This window comes from Simochromis diagramma, unplaced genomic scaffold (assembly GCF_900408965.1).
Source record: "Simochromis diagramma unplaced genomic scaffold, fSimDia1.1 OVJJ01000602.1, whole genome shotgun sequence".
In the NCBI taxonomy this organism is placed as follows: Eukaryota; Metazoa; Chordata; class Actinopteri; order Cichliformes; family Cichlidae; genus Simochromis; species Simochromis diagramma.
Window position 1 is genome coordinate 5659131 of NW_024387040.1, and position 20119 is coordinate 5679249.

The 20119-nt window shown below is 40.9% G+C and overlaps 4 protein-coding genes across 5 annotated transcripts; 3 read left to right on the plus strand and 1 right to left on the minus strand.

Moving 5' to 3' along the window:
- Positions 1-1942: 1942 nt before the first annotated feature.
- On the minus strand, positions 1943-14010 carry kpna1 (karyopherin alpha 1 (importin alpha 5)). 2 transcript variants are annotated; one of them, XM_040044049.1, is made up of 15 exons: positions 14006-14010; positions 8953-8965; positions 8196-8329; positions 7934-8047; positions 7209-7308; positions 6831-6925; positions 6511-6642; positions 6284-6372; positions 6084-6183; positions 5755-5918; positions 5289-5367; positions 5070-5195; positions 4824-4951; positions 4224-4399; positions 1943-4087 (listed from the first exon to the last, which is right to left on the minus strand). In XM_040044049.1, exons 3-15 carry the CDS (start codon positions 8319-8321, stop codon positions 3900-3902), a joined length of 1617 nt encoding a protein of 538 aa, XP_039899983.1. In that variant the 5' UTR covers positions 8322-8329; positions 8953-8965; positions 14006-14010; the 3' UTR covers positions 1943-3899. The 2 variants fall into 2 exon arrangements, with proteins under 2 accessions (XP_039899983.1, XP_039899984.1); XM_040044050.1 differs by lacking the exons at positions 8953-8965; positions 14006-14010 and adding an exon at positions 8624-8907.
- nanos2 (nanos homolog 2) lies at positions 9723-11479 on the plus strand. The gene has a single exon (XM_040044051.1). The coding sequence runs from the start codon at positions 10288-10290 to the stop codon at positions 10891-10893; it is 606 nt and encodes a 201-aa protein (XP_039899985.1). The 5' UTR covers positions 9723-10287; the 3' UTR covers positions 10894-11479.
- Positions 14011-14233: 223 nt separating the features above from the next.
- Positions 14234-15957, plus strand: LOC120741530. Its single transcript, XM_040044511.1, has 6 exons — positions 14234-14333; positions 14423-14567; positions 15086-15230; positions 15323-15471; positions 15553-15692; positions 15806-15957. Exons 1-6 carry the CDS (start codon positions 14234-14236, stop codon positions 15955-15957), a joined length of 831 nt encoding a protein of 276 aa, XP_039900445.1.
- A 1461-nt stretch (positions 15958-17418) lies between these two features.
- LOC120741531 lies at positions 17419-19067 on the plus strand. The gene is made up of 6 exons (XM_040044512.1): positions 17419-17433; positions 17746-17860; positions 18101-18248; positions 18399-18512; positions 18639-18783; positions 18913-19067. The coding sequence occupies exons 1-6, from the start codon at positions 17419-17421 to the stop codon at positions 19063-19065; spliced, it is 690 nt and encodes a 229-aa protein (XP_039900446.1). The 3' UTR covers positions 19066-19067.
- The last annotated feature ends 1052 nt before the right edge of the window (positions 19068-20119 follow it).

Here is a 20119-nt window from a genome sequence, read left to right on the forward strand (position 1 = left end):
TCGGAAGGCTTATTTCAGGAAATATTCACCATTTGTGACCAATACCGCTTTTAATTTTTTTTTTTTTTTTTTTTTTTTTGCAGCTATCTTTACTAAAGTTTGGGAGGGTAATTTGGATACTATGGTATATTTTCCCTGCAATATCATCACGAACTATACTGCTCAAAACTTAAAGGACCACTTTTTAATCAGCGTATCGCTTGGTGAGAAAGATTGGATTGATCTCTCCTGGCTTACCTCTCATTATATCGGCCGGGTGGTAAAAGGTCTTATCTATCATCATGGGTGAAATGATACAGAGTCCTATAATAAAGTTTAGCTGTATGTGCTTTCGCCAATAGTAAATCTTTGATTAACAAAAGTTGGAGCAATGAAATTATTCTACTACCTGCCTTTATCTTTTACTGCTGTGTGTGTGTGTGCGTGCTGTGGTGGTTCTTACACATGCAGGGTATGTAAACATGGCACACGGCTAGGATGACTAAGCACTGAGTGAGGTTGAGTGTTTTGTTTTTGTTTTTTGATCATTTTTGACTGTTTCTCTTATTTTCCTGTGTTAGATCATAAATTCAACAGGATTTTGGCCTCTGCTTCTCTCCCGTTGGGTTACATATCTACACGGAAGAGAAGTGCGTCAGTGGCCAAGGTGTGGTCATTCTCTCCAATCTCGGTCAAAGATTAGAACTAGATCAACATTAGCTGAGAATAGGTCATTAAGATTGGTCGTATTTGTGTTTGGCTTTTGCTTTGCTTCTGCTAAATTGCTTTAATAAAATATCCTACATTCAAAAACCCTAAATTGTGGACATTACTCACAATTGTTAAAAAGGGAAAGGTAAAAACCCGAGTTTTAATGTTCATTGTCAGTACTGTTAGCATGAGGTGATACCTGGACCTTAGAGGGGCTGCACAGGTAGTCCAACTCCAGGATGCTGTCAGCGCCTACACTGGTACCGTGGATCCTGGTTTCACCCTGGTGCATGACAACACCTGGATTCATGAGGCGAGAGCATACAGGCAGTTCCTAGTGGATGAACGTTCAACCTTAAGAGTATTTAAAACAGATTGACAACCAAAAACTACTGTCACTCAGCACAAATTAGGAAATGTCTGTGATGCACCCATCCAGTTTAAAGTCCTTAAACAACTTTGTACTCCACTTGCATCCAAACGTAATCCTTCCTGGCTCTGAAAACACATGGAAGCAGCCAAAATATTAATAAAAGTAAAGCTTTAAAAAGTAGCTGCTTTCCGAAGCTGCATCCTTTAGGGGTTACCACAGCAGATCATCTGCCTACATCTCACCCCATCGATTCGCATCCTTTTTGGTCCTCCTTCACTACAACCATAAATCTTTCTATGGTCTTCCTCTTTTGCCTGGCAGCTCCATATCCATTCACCATCCCTGCTCTGCACATGTCCAAACCATCTCAGCCTTGCCTCCAAAACCCTTGACCCTCTGATGTACTAATTTTTAATTTTGTCTATTCTGGTCCTAGCATCCTCAGCTCAACCACCTCCAGCTCAGTCTTCTGTCTATTGTCAGTACTACTATTTTCAAACCGTACACAAGAGCAGCGTCTACTATTATCTTGTAGATCTTCTTTTTTACTCTCATCAAACGCTCATCTCCACCCACTCAACCCCACCTGCACTGTCTTCTGTTTTGAATGGTTGAATCCACCTTCACTACCTTTCCACCCATCGCCCTCTCACAGCCACAGATGCATGGATTCTGTGTGGCTCGTACTGACTTTAACCGTGCAATCAGAGTGATGTCACGGTGGCTTCAGCTATCTTTTAGCAGTTATGATTCTAACATGCTTTGATATAATGACAGGGAAAATAATTAGTTGCTACCTTAAACTGAAGGAAGCAAGTTAATAAAAATCTAATGAAAAAAACAAAAAGACTCAGTGACTATAATGAAACTGATTAAACGTTGTAGTTCATGAAATGACTTTTATGCAAATGGCATAACAGGGGACAGATGCACAAACCCAGTACAACAAACAGTAATGAACACGTAGAGCTGGTCATCTTTTGCTAAGATTTTGACAAAAATAAGCAATGTAAAGAGGACTTGGTAAACAAACATTCAGTTTTGCTAACTAAGGTGATCACCGGGGTCTTCAAGTTTTAATCTGGATTTTTCTTGAAATTATGTGGAAGGATTTCTGTAGAATAAGGATTATGGCACCATCAGCTACATGGCAGATGCTAAACCCCAAATTAAAAAAAACAAAATAAAACACTTTTTATTGAAAATAAGACCAACTGTGGGCCTAATAGCTGGCATACTGTATGTTTCTGATTTGGCATGATCAAATTAAAAAAAAAAACTACCTGAACACGTATTTGAACGTTATGTTTTACACAGCTAACAGCTAAACGGCCAATTTTCAAAATGCTGTCTGATTGGTAGAGGTTGCTTTGTTAGAATAAAAGTTCTTCTAGCTTTGCTGAGGCACCATGATCCTCGAAAGTGTGTGCTAACATTTTCAGTCCACAAACTGCTCGAGTCTCTCTGGTTAAGGGCAAAACAGTGTAAATCCTTGTCATACCAGGAGGGTGGGGGGGACAATGATAAAGACCACCTCTTTGCACCTCGCATTTTTAGGAGGGAAGAGCCGTGTCATTAACCAATTACATAGCTAATGTATAAACGGTGGTCTATTGTCAATGAGCAGGCATCAGTCCTGAACTAAAGTGCTGCAAAAGAAATGAAATTATGGTAATTAAAAAAAAAAAAAAAATTCCCCACTGGTCTGCTGCTGGACAGAAACCAGGGTTAAATAGTCTTTTTTGTCTTGTCCAAGTCTGTCCAGTTGTCTCAGTGCGTGGGAAGACTCAGGTTCCCATGATTCCATGGGGTTAATTCACGTCACACCAGAAGGCAGCAGGCAGTCTAAACTCTTCGGGATGGAGCCTGTGCAGGTGGAATAGTCCCATTACTGGAAAGAGGAATGCGTGATATGAGATCCAGGTGGGAATGCAAGCAGCCTGATTTGTCACCGAGGAGCTCCAACCTTCAGCAATTTCTAAAATTGTCCATCTGCGATCGGAGAGCAACCTTCACTCTTGAGTCGTGCCTTTCGTAGTGGTCAGATCAGTCTTTATTTTGGAACTAGCCATGTGGCCCAGTGTGGGCATTTCAGTCCAGTGACCACAGTCGAGTGTGCGGTCAACGTCTCATGGTCAGTCCAGTGTTTAGGTTCATTATTCTCAATGTGGATGGGGGGGTGGGGGTGGGGGGTTGGTTGTATATATATATATATATATATATATATATATATATATATACAAAAAAAAAAAAAAAAGAAGAAGAAAGAAAGAAATTGAAATCATGTCCATGTTTGTCTGTCTCGAGACTCATTAATGCTTCAATCAGACAAGCAGTGCAGCCCAAATACTACCACTGACTCAAGAGCTAGCAAAAGCCAATCCTACAGGACCACAAAGAGGTTCTTTTATTGGGGATAAGCTGAGGAAGAATTCCCCTCCCAAAAAACCCCAACAACAAAAAAAAAAAAAAAGCAATAATGTGGGGATGGAGTTATAGGAAAAGTTTATAGCTGGAAATGTTGGGGCTTAACCACACAGGAGACGTCCAGGTGCTGAGGGAAAAAATTAATTCAGCAAAAGACAGAATGAGTGAAACCTTGAACTGGCTGACAAGACTGCAGAATTCACCCGTGCTGGATGCATGAACAGAGTGTGCCCCTTTAATGGTATGCTTTTAATAATCATGATGATGATTAAACCTCTCAGACAATGAGAAGGGGAACGGGAGGGGGAGGCCGAGGTATGCCACCCTGGATCATGGCTGTGGGGATAGAGTGAGACGGGAGCAAAGGTGAGGATGAACGTGGAGCTCTGGGAAAAGGGAGGAATTAGCATTATAGCTGGAAGCCCTCCATCGGGGCCTCGCACTGCTGGAAGAGGAACTGCTGCTGCTGCAGGTCGACGGCTGGAGCCAAAGATGGATCCTCATCTTCAGTGTTGAAGTAGCGCTCAATCAGGTCAAAGGCTTTCTGGTAGATTTCCTGGTTCTCATGGCTCTGCAGGAACTCCAGTTTGTCCAGACCTGTAAAGATAAAAGGTGGAGAGTAGTGCTAAAATAGAGGAGGCACACTCCAGAAAATAAAAGATTAGCCAGTGACCAGGGTTGCTGACTAGTACCGTTACTTTCCTATTTCCTTCGTCCGGATTTAATTACTTACCATAGGCTTCCTCAATGAGTGCACAGTAGGGGTTGATGCCTCCTCCCCTCTTGGCCTCCAATTCTCCCAGTCGCAGGATGTTCTCCAGGCCATTTAGAGCCACCTGAACTATTTTGGAGTCCATGAGTGTGAGCAAGTCACACAGAGGTTTTATACACCCAAGTTCCACTAAGTGCCTGCAGATGGCAGCACACACACAGAGTAGACATTAATAGTCATTGAAGAAAAATACCTTTTTAAGAGGCAACATATTAATCAGTGAACAACACAGTGCACTGAAAGAAATGCAGACATGCAAGGCTACAAGCTGATTGGCAACTTCTAATCCCTCTCCAAGTCACTGTCTTGAAAAATGATTCAAATAAACCTGTTTGAAGTCACATTTGCTACATATAATATTTAGATTTTATGCACTTTAAACTAAGAATACAAAATAATAGTTTCGAGTCTTAAATGATACAACAATGAAAAACAGAAGTAGGTTTGTTTATAATGGAAGAGTCTGTATAATTTAAAATCAGTGGCATCAGTTGACTTCTTCACTCAAGACACGTGTGACTATTATGGGTACACTGGCTGTATACTGTGCACAGTTTGTACCTGATTTGCTCTGCAGAACCCCCTGAGGTGGCATTGGTAATGGCCCACGCTGCCTCCTTCCTTGTGCGAAACTCTGCTACTTGCAGGATATTGATGAGCGGAGGCAGCAGACCTGCATCTATCACCATCTACAAGAAGTGGGAAACAATTTGTTAGAAGCTCCAATAGTTAGCTTGTTCAATCTCAGGGAACAAAAACAAAGGAAGCTTTTTTTTCTAGGTTAGTCTGTAAGAATGCGCAGCACACCTGTATTTGTGCTCTGTTCCCTGCAGTGATGTTGGAGATTGTCCAACACGCTTCCTTCTTGATAGACTCCTTGGGACTGCTCAGAAGCTGAAGTAGAGACTGCAGTGCTGAACAGTTCAGAATCACCTAGAAAAATACCAAATGTTCACAGAGTCACAAAGAGCCATTGCCTTCTGCATAAACTTTTATCACATCTGTCTGTTGTGATGCAGCTACCACCTGTGTCTGCAAATCATCTCCAGTGACTATGTTTCCAACAGCCCGCAGTGCAGGAGAGACCACCTTATAATCCACGTGTCTGGAACAAAAAGCAAAGTCTTAGTGTGAGATGATACAGTTTTTTCATCAAGTTTTAGAAATGTTAACCCTCCAGTTTTAGGATGGTAGCAATAATGTTAAACCACTATTTGTTGTTACTAGGTGACAAATTAAAAGGGAAAAAAAAATGCAGTCTTACTAAGGTCAACATGTGCTGTCACACTCGCTTAAATGCACCTTTGCACCCTTCCTCTACAACATAACCTAATTCTTCCAGATGTTTCAGTCCTGTTAATTTATAGCACCCATGTGTTACTTGTCACTTTATGGGTATTTAACTAGAGTCCCAAGTGTTTCGCATACACTAAATCCCTTTGTAGAACGCCTCTGAAAATATCTGTGTGTGTGTGTTTGTTTTGGCTCTCACATCAGCAGTTCGACGAGCCTGCGACAGACTCCCGAGTCAATAACAGCCTGGATTTTGTCATTTGGGCCATCTGATAGGTAGGAGAGCGCCCAGCATGCGTCAGCTAGGATGTCCGTATCGTTTACAAACAGCAGCCAAGACAGCACGCTGAGACACGGAGACACCTGCAAGAAACAAAGGGACACATTCAGCAGGTGTAACTGTTATCCAGTTTAGCATATTAGTATCTTCATATAGCCTGTGACCTTGAAATCTGAGATACGATGTGCCTTTAAGCAGTCTAATAGGTGTGCAGTTACCATAGTGATGTGTTTATCTTGGCAAATTACCTTAGTGAAATCTGGAGGTGGGTTCTTTCCTCTGCACAGGTTTGAGAGCGCCCACACTGCGTTCCTCATCATTGTTAGACGATTCTGTTTGGCCAATAACCTGCAAGAGGAAAATTTGACAATCGCAATCAAAGTTGCTCTTTGTGTCCCCGTAGAGGCAACTTCAAAAGCAGAGAATGTAAGACTGAAGGGATACTTACTGCACCAGTGAGGGCAGTATGTTGCAGTCTATGACAAAGTCTCTGCATTCTGTGCTGTCTCCTGCTATGTTTCCCAAGGCCCACACCGCCTGAGGGGTGAAGCAATTATTCAAGTCAAACAATAAAAACAACATGAAAAACTACAATTTTAATCAGTTTAAATTTGACCTCAACAAGCTGCCAGAGGTCAGTAGACACCAGGAAAAGTAAAAATGAAGCCTCCTCACCTGTTCCTGTACGTCCTCAAAATCCGAGCTGAGCATCTCTATGAATATAGGCACAGCTCCTGCCTGGATGACCACCCGTGTCTGGTGAGACGTACCTGAAGCAATGTTGGTCAATACCCACGCAGCCTCAAACTACAATCATATTCAAAATATATGAAGAAAGTTAGTTGCATGTGTTGTGAACTCACAACACATGCAACTTTTTAGATACGATGGTGAAACAGGAAGAGAGCACATTACAAACAAACATGAGGGGGGAAAAAAACAAAAATCTACAAGCTTCAAATATAATCTAAAATTAGTTTTCTAGGAAAACGTACTTGCAATGTGCAGTTTTCTCTTCTTTTCAGGAACTCAACAAAGCGCTCCACCACCCCTTGAGTGGCAATGACTTCATCAATAGGTGGGTTGGGTTCTGCGTGTGAGGGAGGGTGAGGTGACGTAGAAACAATTAATACAGGCACACTTAACAGCATTACACCCCATGTAACATTCACTCCAGCCACACTGATATTGTGTAGTTCTGAATTTTAGGCAGCAGTTAACTGTGAGACAGAGTGGCAGATTATGCAGCTCAAAACAATGCTTTTGTCCTTGCACTGGGCCTCAACCAGTCATTATCCTTCCCTTGTAAGACATACTGAAACAAATGCAAAGACAGGAGTGGCTGTAATGGGCAAAGTTAGAGTCCTGCTTACCTTTAGAAAGTAGTTTCCTAAAGCGCTGAGTACCTATTAGCTGCTGCTCAGGAGAGCTGGAGAAAATCATTTGAATCATGTCTTCAGAGATCACCCCACCCTGTGTGGCACAACAATGGGGATTTTTTAAAAACACATATAAATTGCTGTCACAGCCGACTTGATGTGTGCAGTGAGTGATGACATCTCATATGCCTGGATATCAGGAATCTTTTTGGTACAATGAATTTTGTCAGTTGACAAGAGGGAAACGTAACTACACTTTTGAATGTTTCACTTTTATTTTTGCCACTTGGAGCAGGGAGTCTGCTCAGTGGTGCTGAGAAAGCTGTAGCTCACTCCTCTTAAACATGCTTATAGACAGTGCCCTTACTGATTAAACTAAATGCATCACATAGGAATTTATGCAAATTACAGTTTGTGTGATAAAATGTAACTTTGCACGCATCATTGTGGTCTGGTGAGGCAACAAACACACTGCACAGTGTGTGAAAGATTCAACATGCTATTTGTGTGGCTCACTACGTGTCAATGTCACTGCATGCATCAAAACTTGTGCTGTTTAGAACATGATACAGAAAAGCTCCTCTACAGCCTCCAGCCTGAGTTTTACAGAAGAATGACCCAAATATTAATTTAAACATAAAGCCAAGATTTTTAGATGCCATCTGATTAGCAGAAAGGAGTGTATGTGTGACAGAGCAGACATATGAATGCCTTCTCACCATGAGTGGGTCCATGTTGTTGGCCTGGGACTCCAGATAGCCGCTATCAGCCATCCCATCCTCATCCAGGATGCCATCATCCTCCACAGTGGCAACATTTCTTCTCTTAAAAAGCTGCAACAGAAGGACAAATATGCATTTCCCTTCCAAAACTAAATTGCTGCAAACAAAGCATGGCCTCAAGTTTACTCCAAACACTGTCAGCATGTAATTTCAGGATCATTACGACGGTTTTAGTTGTACAGTATAACACATTGCTTACTTGCTCATCCTTCTTCTGTTTACGGAGCTGCAGGCCTTCCTCTTCCCTCCTCCTTCTCATCTCATCTGTGTTGAGAGACTTATTCTTGTAGCTTTTGAGGCGTGCATTGTCCTTACCCTGACTCATTGTGCAGCCTGAGAAGAGTAGGAAGTCTATTATTTGGATATGCTTTGGAGCAAATCTTTCAAAGTTCCCAACTGAGAAACAAACCCTCTGTTTTTTTTTTCTTTTTTATTAAAACACCTCCAACTGTACTGCAAAGACTAGCAAGACAGACACCAACTAACGTAGCCAACGCTGGCATAGCTACCGGTGTGTATCATTCCTCTCAAAAAAGACTGTTCAACAAACAGGGTCATGTAAGGATAGCAGCTAGCCTATTAGCTTCCCGTGGCTTGATGCTGCGTGGAAAGAAAGCATCATTTTACCATCTACTGATCGGGGTCCAGTATTTCCGTTGTCAACTCACAACTCGGACAAGCACAAGGAAAACCTAAAAGCACAAGTCCCCCGGGAGGGTACACTTGATCAGCTGGCTAATGTCAACGCCGCTCTTAGCCTCCTCTACTACCGAAAGCTAGCTGGCAGCCAGCGGCTAACTGCTGTAGCTAACGTTAGCTTAATACCAAAATCCAACACTAACGTTAGCGCAAACGACAGACCACCGTCTCAGACAGTAAGAATTCATTTAACTTTTCATTATGAATCGCTGCCACACGTACACAGCTAAAAATGTAAACGTTTTTCGTTATCTAACCTGTCAGATTGGGCTCCGTAATCCCCTTATTCGCTAGGCCACCGTTTGAACAGCCGTCGCCGGTATGCTAGTGCGCACGCGTCCAACTAAACGCAAATGACCCACAACTCCCCCGCACGTATCTAAGCTCCGCCCCCTCCTACGCCTCTTTTTTCCCCCCTTCTTTTTGCTTTGTAAATAAACAGAAATGTGACTTTTGCTTCATAAACAGTTTGACAAACAAGCGGTGCCTGCAGGGTTTATATTCATGGTATAACCGGCATACACACAGCCTCACTTCGTGTGTGATTGTGCAGGAAATACAACTGTGCGCTCAGCTTCGAAAAAGGACCGCATCTATCCATTTATCCTCATACCTCACCTCTATGTATGCGCTCTCTATAAGCGCAGGTGCGGCTCTTGGATGTGACACATCTCTAATGTAGTCTAGACGCTCCGGCGCCAGGGGTCATCGGGACACACACACACAAACAACAAGTAACACAACATGGACCATCATCATCCTCAGACACACACGCACACACACATACGGCCCATTGTCAGACACAAGCACATTAGAAGTACGAATAATAATAAAACTGTAAACAAGTGACAAAATAAGAAAAGACAAAGAAAAAAAACGCAAACACATGCAAAACTAAGGGAAAGAATGGAGATTTGAACTTAACAGATTAAATTCACTTTGAATTTAATCTATCTATCTATCTATCTATCTATCTATCTATCATACAATTAAACACTGTGTGTGTGTGTGTGTGTGTGTGTGTGTGTGTGTGTGTGTGTGTGTGTGTGTGAGAGAGAGAGAGAGAGAGAGAGAGACAGAGATCGAGAGGGGATGAGAGGATAAAGGCCAACGCACTACGATAGAAAAAAAAATGCATGAACTCTGCGTGACCCAACTATACCAAGACAGTTCACCTATTACGAGCCTTTAAAGTAAACTTATTGCTAAATAGTCTTGATATTTAATCAACAGGTAAGGTAACCCCTGATTCTGTTCACATGGACGGAGTTTTTTCAGTGCTAAATAGTCTCCACATCCCGGCTCTTATTATTTATTTTGCTGCGTTATTTTGCAAAATTATCTAATCTAAACATAAACTACATAAATGAGTGCGATGCAATGTTTTGCTCTTGGTGTTTTCAGTCCTTTATGTCCATCTTATGTGTCATTTTTTCTGTTATCAATCAACCAACCGATCATTCGATTAAAGGCCTGTCAACGGGCTTCGTAAAGGTTCTTATAAGGTCACCAGAAAGCTACATAAAAGACTGCACCTGCACCAAAGTTCTTTTTTTCTCTCTCTCTGCCTCCAAAAAACGTCGCCAGGCTGCATGCAATCTATAGGATCCAAACATTGTTGCATTTTAAAACCATCTTCAGTGAGCTATAAATATGAGGCGCTCCAAACACACCCTCAGTTTTACTTCTGCCAAAAAATGACCACAATGCCGAGACGACTGGAGGTCCAGAGCTCGATCCTCACTGGTGGGGACAGCTTTAACATGTGGCACGACTACATGAATCTGAGCCAAGTGTTCGAGAAACTGTGCAGCAACCGTGAGGTTGATAACCGAGACACCGAGCGTCCAAAGAAGGGACAAGCGCCCCCCTGGAGTAAGGTCCACACTTCCACTCGGGGGAAGAAATCCTCCAAAAACTCATCGCAGTCCAGTCCGACCAGCAGCGCGTCGGACACCAGCAGCAGCGCGTCATCCTCGGACTACTGCCGCTTCTGCAAGCAGAACGGGGAGACTCCGAGGGTGTACCGATCTCACAAGCTCAAATCAGACGACGGGAAAGTTTTCTGCCCCATCCTCCGGAACTACACTTGCCCTATCTGCGAAGCCACCGGTGACAGCGCTCACACACGCAGGTACTGCCCGCAGATGAAGTGGGAGGCGGCTGGGAGGATGCAGACGGGAGTCAAGTTCTGGTAGCTGCTGAAAACTGAAGCTGCGAGAAACTGTACATATTTACCGAACTGTTTGGGGTATGTGTTCGTGTTGGCAGAGACCGTTTCAGTTCCAAAGACTGTTTCAAGTTTGACTGTCAAACACTCCGCTGCAGTCTGCAGCAAGGAGCCCTCATCCATCACATCTGCGCTCGCCAGTACGCGCAGGCTCAACGGGAGAAATCTGCGCCAGCTTTGAGGGTGTCCCAAGTTCTGCCAGCTACTGAAAACTGAAGCTGCGAGAAACTGTACATATTTACCGAACTGTTTGGGGTATGTGTTCATGTTGGCAGAGACCGTTTCAGTTCCAAAGACTGTTTCAAGTTTGACTGTCAAACACTCCGCTGCAGTCTGCAACAAGGAGCCCTCATCCATCACATCTGTGGAGCCCCGAGCCGGGGTGAGCGCTCTCAAGCTTTGGAAAAAAAATTAAACTCTTTAAAGTCCTCGAGTGTATATTGTTGTTGTTATTGTTGTTGTTGTTTAATATGATACAATTTCGGGGGTACTTCATAGGTCACAAGTGAAACTCTAAAGTGGCTAACCTTTCTGTGGAATTAAAAAGATTTCTAAAAATGTGCCCATAGTGTCAGTGCGCGAGTCTTTTAGTTAAAATGCAAATGCTATATTATCCCTCATGTCAAACAGATTATTCGACAAAAACATCAGTATTTTGTCTTTTTTTTTTTTTTTTGGTATTATAGAAAATTTTAACTCACATGCAACTCTTCCACTTGAAGTTACAGATGTACCTGAACTCACCAGAGAACATGCGTCATAAAAAATAATTAAATTAAATTAAAAGTAACACTTCAAGGCAAAAGTGAAACGATTATGTGAAGTGAGAAATTGAATTAAGGTTCAATAGTTTTAGTTTCAAAATAGAGGGGCTGGGGAAATACAGTACAAGGTCAAAACAGAGTTTGTACAATTCTAATGAGCGTCAAAGTTATAATTTAGTATGACCACCTTCATTCTTGAGTTTTCTTTGAAGAATAGGCGGTCATTCTTCTAGGGTTTTGCTGTTATGTGTGGACACAACACTGGTTCAGCCCTTGTGTTTCGTACTTTCAAAACATGCGTAAATGATTCATAGGTCAGAGTTAAGTGGCTTAATAAAAAACAAAAGAGTCCTTTGAAAATGTTCGGGTACAAGAACTGGACTGAAAATGAATGAAAGAGCAGCAAATGTCCAAAGAAAAACTTTCCTTTAGAAAGTAGTTTCCTAAAGCGCTGAGTACCTATTAGCTGCTGCTCAGGAGAGCTGGAGAAAATCATTTGAATCATGTCTTCAGAGATCACCCCACCCTGTGTGGCACAACAATGGGGATTTTTTTAAAAACACATGAATTGCTGTCACAGCCGACTTGATGTGTGCAGTAAGTGATGACATCTCATATGCCTGGATATCAGGAATCTTTTTGGTACAATGAATTTTGTCAGTTGACAAGAGGGAAGCGTAACTACACTTTTGAATGTTTCACTTTCATTTTTGCCACTTGGAGCAGGGAGTCTGCTCAGTGGTGCTGAGAAAGCTGTAGCTCACTCCTCTTAAACATGCTTATAGACAGTGCCCTTACTGATTAAACTAAATGCATCACATAGGAATTTATGCAAATTACAGTTTGTGTGATAAAATGTAACTTTGCACGCATCATTGTGGTCTGGTGAGGCGACAAACACACTGCACAGTGTGTGAAAGATTCAACATGCTATTTGTGTGGCTCACTACGTGTCAATGTCACTGCATGCATCAAAACTTGTGCTGTTTAGAACATGATACAGAAAAGCTCCTCTACAGCCTCCAGCCTGAGTTTTACAGAAGAATGACCCAAATATTCATTCAGACATAAAGCCAAGATTTTTAGATGCCATCTGATTACCAGAGAGGAGTGTATGCGCGACAGAGCAGACATATGAATATATATTAAGTTAATAAAATACAACAAAATCTGGCTCCTTGGAAGCGAAATATTAAGAAATGAGTCACTCAAGATGCTTGCACAGTGTTGTATGTCAAGACAATTTAATTTCCTAATACAAGTTCTTAAAAATGTACATTTAAATACTTTTGCATACATTTAAAAATGCATTATAAAGCCTACATTTCTAAATATAAGCTTATCTGAATACAAATCCAGCACATAAATCTGAACATTATCGCAGGTTTTGAATAGATAACATGCAAACAAGCTGTTTTGTAAAAACTGCAAAACCCCCACAACAAACTGCCTTTAAATACGACATTACATACTTATTGAAATGTTAATATCATCAGAATCAGAATACTTTATTGATCCCTAACGGAAATTATTTCCTGTGTCGTTCAGTGGTGCTTTTTAGTAAGCTCAGTCTCAGTCTCGTCTGTTTTTTTCCCCTTAAGAATCCTCCAAAAAACAATGTTGGATATTAATTTCCAGATGGAAATGTATGAAAAAAGTGCAGTTAACCTACTTCCACTATCTTTAAATGCTCCACAGATGTATAAAAATATGTCCTAAAGACCAGAACTTTATATATTACAGATATCTTTTGTTGGATCACGTGATTCAAATAAGAAACAAAACAGCTGAAAGAAACGAAAATTGACCAAACAGGTGATCACAAACTCTTAACTCACTGCAGCATTTTACATGTGTTTCTAGTAAAGTCTTGCTCTGATGTGGGGTGTGTGTGGCCTTCTGTGTATGTGCGTGATCATACGTGACCTTCTGTTTTCATGTGCACTCCAGCTCTATATAATCCTAGCTGATTTATTTTGCCTGTCAGTCATTAGCAAACATATCATTGGCTCTTCTCATTTACCCGTAGAAGTTTTAGGATTGGGATACATAGATCTCCAGCTGGCAGCTACCCAACATTTCATAACTGTGAGGGTTAAGTTGCTTAAAGCTGATATAATCCTTTGGCTCTTCATTCCCTGGTCTCACCTGCTGCTGATACTAGTCTGCGATAAAAACTTGTTACTAAACACGACTGCTGGGGCAAAGTCCAGCTCTTATATATGTTTAAAGTTATGGAAGATGGTTATAAAGCTGAGTGAGTTCGGCAACAGGATTGTTTTCCCCCTTTTTTGTTCAGTTAATCAGCCGAAAAACAGAGGACACGTGGAGGATGTCAAACATGTACACGTGCTACAGGGCTATAAAAGCTCCACTGTTACAAAACCAGCTTCGTTTTATGTAAAAAAGAAAAGCCCACCCCACACAGCAGTCTTCCAGTGCTTTCAGTCAAGACATTAAACTTGTTAATATGAAATTTAGAAACTTGTTATAATTTGTCTTCAATTATAATTCTTCTGTTTTATAGAAACTGGCTTACTAAAAATGGCAAAACACCACATCACTCTTGCCATTGCCATAGTGCTGGCAGTGATTTTCTACATCGTCACCATTGTGTTGTCTGCTCTGGCAGCGTTAGGAAAACGTAAGTCTGGCTTTTAATACTCTTAGAAATACATTGTAACCTTTGAGCACTCTGTCTCTCTCTCTGATTTCTGTGTTTCTGCGCCACAGATCCATTTTTGTCCACCACCGCGAACATTTCAGATGAGTTTGTGACCCAGATCACGCCTTCAGGGTGGACTTTTACCATCTGGTCCATCATTTACATCTTTATGGGTTCAGGGGTGCTCTATGTCTTTGCAGGCATCTTTAGGAAGTAAGTTTTTTTTTCTTGAGACTAATTTTTTCTTCTCCTATATGATGTTTGTTGAAGTCTACATTTACCTCTTTCTGCAGGAATGCCTGTGGTTATGTCTACTGCAGCCCTGCAGTTTTGCCACATGGATTTTTGCTTAAATCTGGGCGTCAATATTGGATGGTTGCTCCTGTGGGACAGAAAGTGAGTGTGATGAGAGTTTTAAATGATATCATTAAAAAGCCATAGTATTGATTAATGTTTTTCCTTGCTGCATTAGAAAAGGGGCGTATAAATGAGGGCTGGATATAGTGCTGATTAGTTAGGTTAGTCCACCTAAGCTGAGTAACTAAATGAAGCTGTGTTGAATCACATTGTCAGGCCCTCTTGGCCTAAATATGCAGATAAGATTGACCTGAAATCATGCAATAAATGGGAAAAATAAGTATGTCCATGCAAGAAGCATGTAAACACAGCTTCTAACATGCAGGTTAATTGTTTTCATTGTGGTCAAATTCTGTTTTTCATCCCTGCTAAAGGTACACACCTGCTGCGCTGGCTTTCCTCATCCTAATCGCTTTGACTAACTACGCTGTAATATTCTTCTCCTGCCACGGTCTGCATAACTATGGAGCTTGGCTCAACAAATACCACAGAACAGACCTGTTGCTCCATCATCTGCTGGTTAGTATGGCACCTGATGTTTGCTTTTCTTTTTTTTCATGTACATGCTTATAATCTCAGCATCTCTGTCTTTTGCTTTGTCTTCATTGCAGATTCAGAACGGCATTGCCATCTATGCAACGTGGACAACTATTGCCTCCCTGCTTAACCTGACCATTGTGCTGACGTATGATGCAAGCACGTCCCACACTGACGGCGCCACTCTTGCTCTTTCTGTTTTGTCCATTGTGCTGATAGCGTGGTAAGTTGACAAAAAGAGGAAACAACAAGGGCGACTTCTTTAGAAAACATGGATAAGTAAAAGGTGCCGTCTCTCTCACAGGTTCATCCTGGAAAACTCCATTCTTGAAAAATATGTGAGATTCATCTTCAGCATTTACCCCACTGTGATTTGGGCGCTGACAGGGGTGTTCACCAAAAACTACAACACCGCAGCTCCTACCCGCAACAACATCTTTATCGGTGAGGATAAACCATCAACCGGTCTCAATGACACTATAGCACTGACTATAAATGATAACTTCATATGTGGATGCACACTGATGCCACGCTCTGATATTTTCTTTCCACTATAGCTGCCCTGCTGGGTGTAGCCTGTGCCCTGTGTGCCACTCGGATATGTTTGGTCATTTGGAGGCAAATGAAAAAGCCGCTTTACGAAGACGTAAACCCTGACAAAATGTCTCCGATGGAGATTTTAGAGAAGCAGAAAAAGATATTTAAGTGAGAGAGCGAGGAAAAGATTTGCAGTATGATTTCTGTATGATACCAGGGCTGTATTGTAAATGACTCCAGCCTCAGCTGAATATCATCAAGCCTCATAAAGTGATATATAAAGCTGAAGGTTCACACCTGTCAAAAAGTATAAACTGCAATAAAGTGTGTATTTCTGATTTCACCACATAAACATGAAAAATGTAATTATGCTTTCATTTACTTTCTTTCATAAGCTGTAAAAATAAACTTTAACACTGACTTTAATGGGGTCTTTTTTGAGTTATTTAACAGACAGCACATCTGTTCAATAAGAGAGAAGACAAAGCAATTCAGATTCATTAATAATGACAAGGATGGATGATAAGATTTAAAAAATGTCATTTTAACACGTATGGTTATGTTTAATAAACACACACACACACACACACACACACACAATGGAGCTCTCGAGCTGATTGTTGATCAGCCTCATAAAAAAATCATCTTTATTGCATAAACTAAGAGCACACTGCACTTGTAAGTAAATGCATTACTATTTAGAGCGCTGTGGGAATAAAACCATTTAAGCGAATAAAAACGTGAACGGAGTCAACAAATGCACAAAGGTAACAAATCTCAGTTGTGTTCAAAGTTTACGATTATGCGTGTTTTCTGCTCCAGTCTGAGTCCACTGGTTTTGTCACGTCAGCCTTAAGTCTTCAGAGCCAGCCTCTGTTGGTTGTACACCTTAATAACCCTTTAATGTATATTTTTAAACAAATTCCACTAAACAGCACAAGTTGCTGGTGGCAGACTGCATCTATATCTAGTTGCTGGGTGGATTTGTGTGGCTGCCTCCAAGATCTGTTGTTGTCTACTTACACAGATATGTGGATTATGCTCTTTACTTAGATTTAAAAAGCTGTACAATTTCATCAAATCTATCTTTTTATCTTGGCTTTGCTCTTTTTTTTTGTTTTTGCAGATCAATAAAAAGCTTTGATTAAAAAAAACCACAGACCTCCACCCACTGATTTCCTTATGCAAGCAATTACCTGTATATTCCACAAACCCTGTTGTCAAGAGTGTGTTCATCATCAGATATGACCCTATACATAACCAGGGATTACTATCATGCCACGCCACCCGATGAAGGACCTTCAAACTCCGAGTTATACAGTATAAAAGTAATTTTTGTAATTTCTGAAGGAGGGCTGAGACAAATAGGAAGTAATAACATAATAAAAACATGCTGTAAACTGTAATTCATTAAACACATACTTGTATATAAGTGCTTTAAAAATTATTTAATATATGAGTAGATATATTTATCAGCGTTTTATGATTGATTGTTTCAGAAATGTAAAGAGGATAAGAGATGCACGTGATGTCTTGAAGAGTCATAAACCTTCTTGCACAACTAGTCGCTCTATATAAAAGTCGGTCCCGTGTCCTCTGCAGTTACTCTTGATCTTCACACGGCTTACACAACATGGAGCAAAGCCAGGTAAGTCTTATTAATCTCATCATGTGGACGCTGTTTTATTAGACCGGACTAAAACATGTATGTCGTGTGGATAATGCACACAGGAAGCTTTAAAAATTACTATCTGGCCCTCTCTTAAGAAGAGTCAATTTTCTTGGTGTAGTTTTGTTTTTTATGGTGGCAAAGCTTTGATAAAAGTTGTAAAAAGAGCTTCTGATAAATGTCTAAAGATATATTAAGTGGCTTCTGTGTTAACTGTGTGAAAGTGATCGATTGCCACTTCTTCCTGCTCCTGCTTTTGTTTTATAAAATGTTTTTTTCTTCCCATCTTAGAATAAGAGGACCGTGATGGGAAAATACAACCCAGGACGTATCGCTGCAGTACTCGTGTCTTTAGCTGCCTTTGTAGTGAGCTTGGTGTTTAATGGGCTGGCTGTAGTTGGAGTTAGTAAGTTGAAACTTTGTTAGCCGTTTGTCAGTTGTGTTCAGTATCTTTGATATTCGTGTAGAGGATGGTAAATGGCCTGTATTTGTATAGCGCTTTACTAGTCCCTAAGGACCCCAAAGCACTTTACACATCCAGTCATCCACCCATTCACACACACATTCACACACTGGATGTGAAGGATGTGAAAACACACCGCGAACAGTCAACTTTCCCTAAAATCTAACCTTTTTCTCCACAAAGGTCCTTTTCACACCACCCAAACCAATGTCTCAGCTTTGTTTGACACCCAGCTTACGCCTTCAGGATGGACATTTTTCATCTGGACCCTCATCTACATCTGGCTGATCTTCATGATCGTCTACATTGTTGCGGGTCTTTTCAGAAAGTTGTGTCCACTTCTTTTTATTTTCTTCTTTAAAACTACAGTGTTATTTTTAAAGCACAGATATAAGATATAATCCAGGTCTCTTCAGTCTATTTTTAAAACCCACTGAAAAACTGTTTCCACAGATTTATTGATTAACTTTTTATCTTCTAGGAATGGATATGGATATGTTTACTGCACTCCTGCAGTACTGCCTTATGGATTCTTTATTAGCTGGTGTCTCAACATGGGCGTCAATATTGGTTGGCTGCTGGTTTGGGACAGAGAGTAAGAGTCTTTGAGTGTCGTGTGTGAGTTAAGCCTGCAGTGATGCATGGCTGTGAAAGATGTAAATGAAAGCTGTTCAACAGATTCATTAAATGTGTTTTTCTGCTGTATCTATCTTTAAAAAAGACTGATGATTCCTGCACTGGTGTTTCTCATCCTCATCATCTGCACTAACTACTCCATGATATGCTTCATCTGCCATGGGATTCACGTTTATGGAGCTTGGCTCAACAAATACCACAAAGCAGACCTGTGGCTCCTCCGGGTGTTGGTAAGTGTGCATTATTAACTGTAAGCTAAGCTTTTAATCTTGCATGTAGATCAAGTTACATTAGCCTGTTGTGGTCAGACATTATTAATATAATGTTTGCTTGGACTCCATGAAAAAATCTGTTTGCAGGTCCAGAATGGTGTCATGATATACACGACTTGGACAACTGTTGCAACCCTCCTCAACCTGACCATTGTACTGGCTTATGAAACAGACATGTCCCAAGACGATGCTGCCACACTCTCATACTCTCTTTTGACTATTTTGTTGCTTGGATGGTGAGTGTGCTTCTTAAAAAACCCAAAAAACCCAAACGAGAGCATTGCGAGAGCTCAGTTCCCTCCAATTCCCTTTGAAGGGCAACGGCTACACTAAAACTCAGATGCTTTATGCATCCGTATGGAAAGCTAATGTAGTATATTAATCTTTTTGTAATATTTGTCAAATAATGTTTGTTTAAAACAATAATGTTTGAAAGAGTTCAAATAAAGACCGCGCTTATTTCCCCCAATGATTAGCATATTTAAAATTTGGAGATGATCCAATGAAAGCTAAAACGTATGGCCTATGACCTTGTATGATCTTTATCCATATGAATGGAGTAGAATTGGCTGAACTCTTAGGCTTCTAACATATTAATATATGTTAGAATCTAACATATTAATATATGTTAGAATCTAACATATTAAAATTGAGATGCTAAAGCGACGCGTTTTGTGTTTCATAGGTTTGTTTTAGAGAATCTTGTCCTCGACAAGCATGTGCGGTACGTCTGCATTACCTACCCCGTTGTGATCTGGGCGCTGTCTGGAAACCTTGACAAAAACTATGATGCTGAATCACCCAGTCGCAATGGCGTCTTCATTGGTAAGACTTCACATAAATCCCTGCATCCACACTAAACTTTTTAGATAAATGCACCCACACAAATGAGCTCTGTGTCACCGTGTGTCACGTGCAAAAGCTGTACTGATTCGATTTTCTTCTCTCAGCTGTGCTGCTGGCTGCAGCCTGTGTGCTGTTTGTGATTCGGGTTAGTTTGGTGGTCTGGAGACACATCAAACAGCCACTCTATGAAGGTGTCGATCCTGAAGCCATGGAACCGATGGAGATCGCTAAGAAGCAGAAAAAGATATTTCGCTGAGCAGCTTTATGATAAAAGACAAACCTGTTTGTTATTATTACTGAAGGTTTTTCATGTATGATGTGATTGTTTTTCCCATCGTATTGATTTGTATTGTTTTAATGTTTATTGATGTATTAAAATGCACCGGAATTTTTTGAAAATATTGCATTAACAATTTTAACACTGATGTGTAAACATGTAAACACTGAA